Source organism: Dipodomys ordii, unplaced genomic scaffold, assembly GCF_000151885.1.
Source record: "Dipodomys ordii isolate 6190 unplaced genomic scaffold, Dord_2.0 Scaffold37, whole genome shotgun sequence".
Taxonomy (NCBI): domain Eukaryota; kingdom Metazoa; phylum Chordata; class Mammalia; order Rodentia; family Heteromyidae; genus Dipodomys; species Dipodomys ordii.
The window spans coordinates 4,629,571-4,638,377 of record NW_012267253.1 but is presented as its reverse complement, the minus strand read 5'-3'; the positions used below and the strand labels follow the sequence as shown (position 1 = coordinate 4,638,377).

Below are 8,807 nucleotides of genomic sequence, written 5' to 3'. Positions count from 1 at the left end.
CTATTGGCCATCCTTCTTTCTTCTTCAGAGAAGTTTCTCTTTAAGTCTTTCGCCCACTTATTTATTGGGCAGTTGTTTCTTTGGGGATTTGTTGTTGGGGAATACAGGGAGCTTTTATCTGTATGTGATTAATTATCCATTTGACAAAAACTTTTTACATAATGTAACTATGTATATAGAAAAAACAGTAGGCTAAATTAGACTAGTGTTTTTCAGTCAGAAGAATAAAATATTTAAATATACTTTAAGTGTGAAAAACCTAAGTTATCTTCTTATGAGTTATGTATAATTAGACTGTGACTGATGTCATAGTAATTATATTAATTAAACAAGTAGATGATAATGCAAATGTAGCAGGCTATACTATACTGATTGCTTTTAAAGCAGGCTGAAGAACCATGTTTGTATAATATAGTATGGAAATTGTAAATTCATTCTTCATATCATTTTATAGAAGAACTGTGATTTGGTCCTCATCACAATGGCTCTTGGGTTGAGGATGTGGTTCAACAGTTGAGTGCCTTCCTAGCCAACAAGAATAAGCTACATGCATCTTTCTTGTATAGAATTAGATGTCAGAATATTCAAGGTTGAAAGTTGGATTCTACAATTAGACTAAAAGAGTTTGTTTATAGTGTATAAAACAAATGACTTCCTCTTTTGGAGCTTACATTTGAACAAAGGCTTCAAAAAAATTAAGGATTTCCCATCTCAACCAATAAGCTGGGCATGGTAGTACATATCTGTTGTCCCAGATATGAGACAGGAATACATAGAAGGATTCTGACTCAGGCTGGCCAAAACATGAGAACCTATTTGAAAATAACTAAAGCAGAAAGGGCTCGGAGCATGACTCAGATGGTAGTAGAGCAAGCAGGTTTGAGGTCCTAAGTACAAATCCAATTACTTCCTAAAAAAGATTGGGCTTGGAATGTGGCTAAGTGATAGAGCACTTGTTTACTACTCACAGGGAATTAGGTTTGATCCTCAGCATTGTAAAAACAGAAACTTTGACATGAATAATAATAGCAAATCACAGAATGTGAAAACTTTAAGGAACATAGTAAAAGCAGTTACTAGGAAAATTTACAGATGTAGATTCCTACATTACAAGTGAAACAGCCAGGTGCTGGTGGCTCACGCCTGTAATCCTAGATACTCAGGAGGCTGAGATCTGAGGATTATGGTTTGAAGCTAGCCTGAGCAGGAAAGTCTGTGGGACTCTAATCTCCAGGTTACCACCAAAAAGCAGGAAGTGGAGCTGAGGCTTAAGTGGTAGAGTGCTAGCCTTGAACAAAAAAGCTCAAAGATGGGCGGGAAGATGGCTCAGTGGTAGAGTGCTTGTGCTTGCCTTGCATGCATGAGGCCCTGGGTTTGATTCCTCAGCACCACATAAGCAGAAAAAGCTGGAAGTGGCACTGTGGCTCCAGTGGTAGAGTGCTAGTCTTGAGCTGAAGAGCTGAGGAACAGTGTCCAGGCCCAGAGTTCAGGCCTCATGACAAAAATAAATAAATAAATAAATAAATAAAGCTTAAGGACAATGCCTAAGCCCTGGATCAAGCCTAGGACAGCAAACAAACAAACGAACAAGCTGAATGTGTTGTTTATTTGGAAGGATGAGCCAGTGTGAACTGTTACGTGACAAACTCTGTCCTAAATAAATAAATAAATGAATAAATAAATAAATGTTAATGGGGTTGGGAATTTTTAGCAAAAGAGCATTTGCCTTGCAAGTATAAAGTCCCAAATTGATTCTCAAAACTGAAAAAAAAGTTTAGATCTCAAGAAATTAGAAGAGCAAAAATAACCCCAAACTAGCTAAAATAGTAAAGATTAAAATAGAGATAAATGGCCATTAAAAAATACATGGTCAATAAAACTTTTTTGTAAAGCTCAATAGAATTGACAAAAGTTTTAGTTAGACTAAAAACAAAAAAAGAACATACAAATAACTAAAATTAGCAATAAGATAAGGGTATTTCTACACTTAAGAAATAAAAAGAATTTCAAGATGCATACAATGAACAAATGTAGGCCAAAAAATTAGATAGTACATAAGGGATTGACAGTTTGTTAGGAACATGAAAATTTCAGACACAAGAAGAAATGAAGCAGAACAAATCTAAAACAAATAAAGCTACTAAATCAGTAATCAAAACACTTTCCAGCAAAGGAATGTGCCTTCATTGGTTAATTCTTTTTTTTTTTTTGTCGGCCGTGGGGCTTGAACTCTGGGCCTGGGTGCTGTCCCTCAGCTCTTCAGCTCAAGGCGAGCGCTCTACCACTTGAGATACAGCGCCACTTCCGGTTTTCTGGTGGTTTATTGGAGATCAGAGTCTCACGGTCTCTCTTTCCCCGGGCTGGCTTTGAACCACGATCCTCAGATCTCAGCCTCCTGAGTAGCTAGGATTACAGGCGTGAGCCACCAGCGCCCGGCTTTTCATTGGGTAATTCTTCCAACCAATTCAAGAACATTGGACAATGCTTCTAAAGTCTCATGAAGTTATTGAGAGAATACCTCCTAAACTCATTCTATGATACTTCATTACCTGATACCAAAGCCAAAGACTATAAGAAAACTACATTCCAAAATCCTTTAGGAGTATGTTGCAAAAATTCTCAAGAAGCACCAGGCACTGATGGCTCACGCCTGTAATCCTATCTACTCAGGAGGCTGAGATCTGAGGATCTCTGTTCAAAGCCAGCCTGAGCAGAAACTCCAAGAGACTCTTATCCACCTGAAGTGGAGCTGGAACTCAAAGCAGTAGAGCTCTAGTCTGAAGCAAAAGAGTTCAAGGTCAGCACCCAGGCCCCTAAGTTCAAGCACTACTGCTGACCAAAAATAAAAAATAAAATAAAATCCCAACAAAATACGAAATACTATCAAAACAAATGAAGTAATCTTAAAAACACTGTGTACCATGGCCAAATTGAAATTATCCTAGGAATACATAAAAATAATAGGATATATACTCATGTTAGATCTTTCTAAGATATGCTATGATTTTAGATTTTAGATCAGAAAGTTTTAAGATTTTTAAAAAATGTGTCTGCATTTATTTGCTTTTATTTATTTTTATAAACTTACTTCGGAATGTTGCATAATACCTTTGAAAGAGAATGAAATAGTCTTAAATTTTCAGGACTATCTTATTTGGAAAATGAATTTTTACATTGTCACTTGAAGAAATAACCTTAATGGGAATGCTATTTTAAGCCTTTGTCGGTGATGTATGAAATGTGGGGGCTGGATAGGATTCCATGGTGTAATACTTGTCCAGCTGTGAAAGGCCCTGATTCAAACTGCATACCAGGAAGAATACTATGAAGTCAAGGCTAGTTGTGGTTAAAGTATGAAAAATAAATTTTCTATAGTTGTAGCCAGTTAACATTAAGTAAGTTATTCCTTTAATTCACTTCTTTTTTTTTTTTCTTTCTTTTTTTGTGTGTGTGTGGTTCTGGGATTTGAACTCAGGGTCTGGCTACTGTTACTGAAGCTCAAGGCTAGTGCTCTACCACTTGAGCCACAGAGCTCCATGTGCAGCTTTTTAAAGTTTTTTTTTTAAGTAGTTTATTGGAGATTAAGGTCTCACAGACATTGCTGCTTGGGCTGGCTTCTTGGGCTGGCTTCGAACCATGATTCTCAGATCTCCTGAGTAGATAGTAATATAGATATGATCCACTTGTGCCAAAATCTTGTAATTCACTTTTTAATCTTTTTTTTTTTAAGGTCACACGCAAACTGTATATCAGCTGAGTCATGATATTGACGTTTCTCGTTTCCAAACACTAATGGAATGTTTCACCAGTACGTTTGAAGAAGTAAAAACTTTAGCCTTTGACCTTCTGATGAAGTTATCAGTAAGGGCTGTACAGTTTCAGGTATTTGGGCTTTTTAAAAATGTAAACATGAATCTGATACATGAAGAAAAACTTTCTTTTAACATAAATCAGTCAGGATTGTACGGGTTCTTGGTGTCTGCCACTGAATGTCTTTTAACTGTTTATTTCAGCTACTAATGTGTGTTTACTATTGCAGGGTAGTAGGAAAGGAGAAAATATAAAATCCTGCATCAGGCTGGGCACCAGTAACTCATGCCTATAATCCTAACTACTCAGGAGTCTGAGATCTGAAGATCACTTTTCAAAGCCAGCCTGGGCAGGAAAGTCCATGAAACTCTTATCTCCAATAAACCACTAGAACACAGGAAGTGACACTCTGGCTCAAGTGGTAGAGCTCTTGCCTTAAACTGAAGAGCTGAGGAACAGCACCGAGGCCCAGAGTTTAAGCCCCACAAACCAACAACAACAACAACAAAAAAGTCTGCATCATTCAGCCTTGCCTTTTGTTTCTTAGTACTTTGATGAAAAGAGGGGTGTAGGAAGCAACAAATTTTATGGTTTGACCAAATTGTTGGAAGGTTTCAATTAACTGTTGTCTTTCCTATCCCTTTGGCTTATAATATTTGGTCAAAACACATCACTTACAATAATTTGAGTTTTTAAAGATAGGCTTCCTGTTTAGTAGGCTAGGAGCTGAGTATAAATAAGAACATGTTTTTGATCTTCCAATAAGCAGTTCTTAAACTAAGGCTAAAGCCTTCTAGTATCTGAAGTTAAATGACAGTGCTTGGCATTCTACCCCAGCCCAGCCCTGGTATTCTTATTCCCAGCTCTTCCTAATTTGGAGTAGGACCAGAGATGGGCCCAGGAGTGAAGGTACAGCATTGAATGAGTCTGCAGAGGGGCACCTAGCAAGACTCTTTTCTCTGTCCCTCAATCTTGTTCTGAGGCTGTGAGGTCACCAGCACAGTAGGCTCTAGAACTTTGCTACAGCTTTCTGTTAGCACTCTGCAGAAGCCAAGGAGCTAGTGGGGCTCTGGCTGAGCTGTGTTCTGGGCTCCAGCTCTTAGGCTGTATCTAGCATATAGTATATGGCTTAGGAGGATAGCTTATAGGTCCTATCATAGGAGCACATGTAAGAGAGCACAGTGCAAGATCTTAGGGTGTCTTTTCTGATTTAGATCCTACCTTTGGGATTCCAGGTGCATGGTGAGTAAGAAGGTTCTTTGGTACTCTCTCTGCTAACTTTTATGCCCTCAGAGTTTTAAAGTATGAGGTTTTCTTTATCCTTATTAGCTCATCCTCTTACTATTGACCACACATTGTGTGTGATCATCTTTATAACTGGCTGGTCAAAATTTTGTGGTTCATATTATAGCACATACATGAAAGATATTGTTCTTGAAGAAAATACCAAGGGCCCTTAAGGTACCTGGACCTTTCTAACTTGACAAGCACAAACTTGGTACAGAGATAGCATAGAACTGAAGAAATTTTGTGATGAACACTAGGATTTGGTTAGACTCTTTCTACTGGTTTGCATATTAGTAAAATTGTCAATGGCATGGAACAGACATTTAAGATTTAAAAATATGAATTAATTTCTTTATCCCCCAAAGTCTTTGGGAGATAACCTGATATATATATATATATATATATATATATATATACTCACATACATATATACACATGTATATATCATAGATACACATGTATCTAATATAGATACATATATATACATATGTAAGTATACATAGATACACATGTATCTAATACATCTATATTAGATACATGTGTATGTATGTGTGTACATGTATACATACACACATACAGTGTTTTTTGGGCAGTATTGGAATTTGAACTAAGGGTTTCAACCTTGTTATCTAAGTTTTATAGCACTGAGCCTTACCCTTTGCTTTATTTTTCAGATAGGGTTTTATGCGTTTTGCTTGGGGCCTATGTCAGTCCTCAGTCTTCTTTGTTTTTCTTTTTTTTTTGCCAGTTGTGGGGCTTGAACTCTGGGCTTGGGCGCTATCCCTCAGCTCTTCAGCTCAAGTGAGTGCTCTACTGCTTGAGCCACAGCGCCACTATTGGTTTTCTAGTGGTTTATTAGAGATAAGAGTCTCATGGATTTTCCTTGCCTGGGCTGGCTTTGAACCATGATCCTCAGATCTCAGCCTCCTGAGTAGCTAGGATTACAGGCATGAGCCACCAATACCCGGCTTCAATGTTCTTATATTCTATAAGAATGTATCACTATGCTTGGCTTGTTTTGTTGAGATAAAGTCTTGCTAACCTTTTTTTGCTAAGGTTGACCTTGAATCATGATCCTCTTGATGTCTGCCTCATATAGGGAGTTGGGATTATAGGCATATGCTACCATGCCTGGCCCTGTAATAGTATTTTTTAAATGTAGCTAAATATTAAAACTTTTTATTTTTTTATGATCATATAGAAGATTGAACTCAAGGTCTCAATCTCTGTCTTGCTTTATGCCCAGGTTGGCTGAGGCTGTATGATCCTCTTACTTGTCTTTGTTGTTGGAGATGTCAGGTGCATGCCACTGCATGCTGACATACAGGAGTACACTATTGTACTCATAAGTAGGGATAGTCTTGGGAACGTTTTCTTTCCCCCTAGGCTGTCCTTAAATCATGATCTCTCAATCTCTACATCTCATGCCACTGTGCTTGACTTAGGGCATTTTTAATGTTAGCCAAATCTAAGTAGTATACATATAATACCTACTTCTAAAGTATAACTTTACCATTTCTATTTATTATTATAATATTATTTTTTTCTGTGGCGCTACATGTCCTAGATTTAAAAAATATATAATTCTATTATTATTATGATGTTGTATAGAAGAGTTGCTATTTCATATGTCAGGTAATGAGGCATTTCAATTTGTGCAATGTATCTCTTCCTTTACTTTCCCCCAGTGTCCCCTTCCTGTCCCTGCCCACGAGTTGTGTTGTTTATTTTCCACATAGAGTCTATTGAGTATCATGTCTTCATCCTTCCTCTATTTGTGTCCTTCTTCCCCCCAAGACAAAAAAGTTAAACAAAACAAAGCAAGAAAACAAAATGCAGAAACACCATTATCATCACCACCACTAACACCACCATAACCACCTAAACCCATGTTTTCATTTTCTAGAATTCATTTAAATAAATAGTTGTTGTTTTTAAGTCAACAAAATCTTACATTATGCCCATCCGCTATAAATATCCATTAAAAATAATCTTATTCTTACTATTAACATGTTGTGCAGAGGAGCTATCATTTCATGAGTCAGGTAATGACTCATTTCAATTTTTGGACAGTGTCACCCCTTCCTTTACTTTCTCCCAGTTTTTCCCTCCTATCCCTGCTCATAAGTTCATAGGTCATTTTCAACTTATTGTGTATACTGAATAGCAAGATTGTATTTGTACACACTTCTTCCCTCCCTTTACCCCTTCAGAAGAAAAAAAGCAAAAAACCCCACCACCATCACCACCACCACCAACAATAACAAATAACAACAAGAACAACAACAAAAACCCCATGTTCTCATTTCCTGGAGTTTATTTTGATAAATGGTATTCTATGTTCAGAGAAGTTACACCTTTACGTTCTTCCCCTAAGGATAACCTCCTTTAGTCTGACTGTGTGAATGCTTAGAGTCCTATATAGATTATCATGTCCAGTTATATTTTAGATCTAGCTTCCACATATAAGAGAAAATATGTGCCGTTTGTCTCTCTAACCTTACTTAGCATGATACGTTATATCTATCCATTACCCTGCAAATGACATAATCCTATTCTTTCTAATAGATTAGTAAAATTCCATTGTGTATATAAACCACATTTTATTAATCCACTCATCTGTTGTAGGCCATCTGGGCTGTATCCATAACTTGGTATTTGTGACTAGTGCAGCAATGAACATGGATGTGCAAGTGTCTTTACTGTATCTTGACCTGTAATGATCTGGGTAGATCCCCCAAAGTGATATGGCTGGGTCATAGTGAAGTTCTATGCTTAGGTTTTAGAGGAACCTCTAGACTGCTGCTGTCCAGAGTAGTAGTGCTAGTTTACATTCCCACCAACAGTACAATAGGGATTCTTGTCCCCCACATCCCCACAGCATTTGTTGTTATTCAGATTCTTGATGGTTTGAATTCTTGATCTAACTGGGGTGAGATGGAATCTCAAAGTTGTTTTGGTTTGCATTTACTTTATGGCCAGGGATGTTGAGCATTCGTGTGTCTATTCAGCATTCTTCTTGTGAGAAGTCTCTTTTAAACTCCTTTGTTTATTTAATGATTGGTTTATTAGTTTGGGGGGGGTGTTAGTTTTTTGAGCTCCCTGTATATTTTAGATATTAGGCCTTTGTCAGATGTATTGCTGGTGAAGATTTTTCCCCAATCTGCTGGCTATCTTTCAGTTTAATAACTATGTCCTTTGCTGTGCAGAAAGTTTTTATTTTTATGTATTGGTCAAATCTCTTTCCTATTTGCTGTGCCCCTGGGTGTCTTTTCAAAAGATTCATACCTATGCTTATAAATTTTAATGTTTCTCTTACTCCATCTTGCAGCAGTTTCAAAGTTTCTGGTCTGACGTTAAGGTCTTTGATCCAATTTGAGTTGCTGTTTGTGTATGGTGACAAACAGGGATCCAGTTTTAGTTTTCTACATATGGATATCCAATTTTTCCAACACTAATAATAATAATAATAATTTGTTGGTCATGGGGCTTGAACTCTGGACCTGAATGCTGTCCCTCAGCTCTTCAGCTCAAGGCAAGTGCTTTACCACTTGTGCCACTGCTCCACTTCCAGTTTTTTGAGTAGTTTATTGGAGATAAGAGTCTCACAGGGCTGGGAAGGTGGCTCAGTGGCAGAGTGCTTGCCTTGCATGCATGAGGCCCTGGGTTCGATTCCTCAACACCACATAAGCAGAAAAAGCTGGAAGTGG

The 8,807-nt window shown here is 37.5% G+C and overlaps 1 protein-coding gene across 3 annotated transcripts in view; it reads left to right on the top strand.

The window, feature by feature from the left end:
- Thada (thyroid adenoma associated) overlaps nucleotides 1-8,807 on the top strand; it is a 314,583-nt gene that overhangs the window by 25,862 nt on the left and 279,914 nt on the right. For all 3 annotated transcript variants that reach the window (XM_013017946.1, XM_013017947.1, XM_013017948.1), the window contains exon 16: nucleotides 3,731-3,882. In XM_013017946.1, the coding sequence (XP_012873400.1) occupies nucleotides 3,731-3,882 (152 nt within the window). The remainder of the gene's footprint in view (nucleotides 1-3,730; nucleotides 3,883-8,807) is intronic.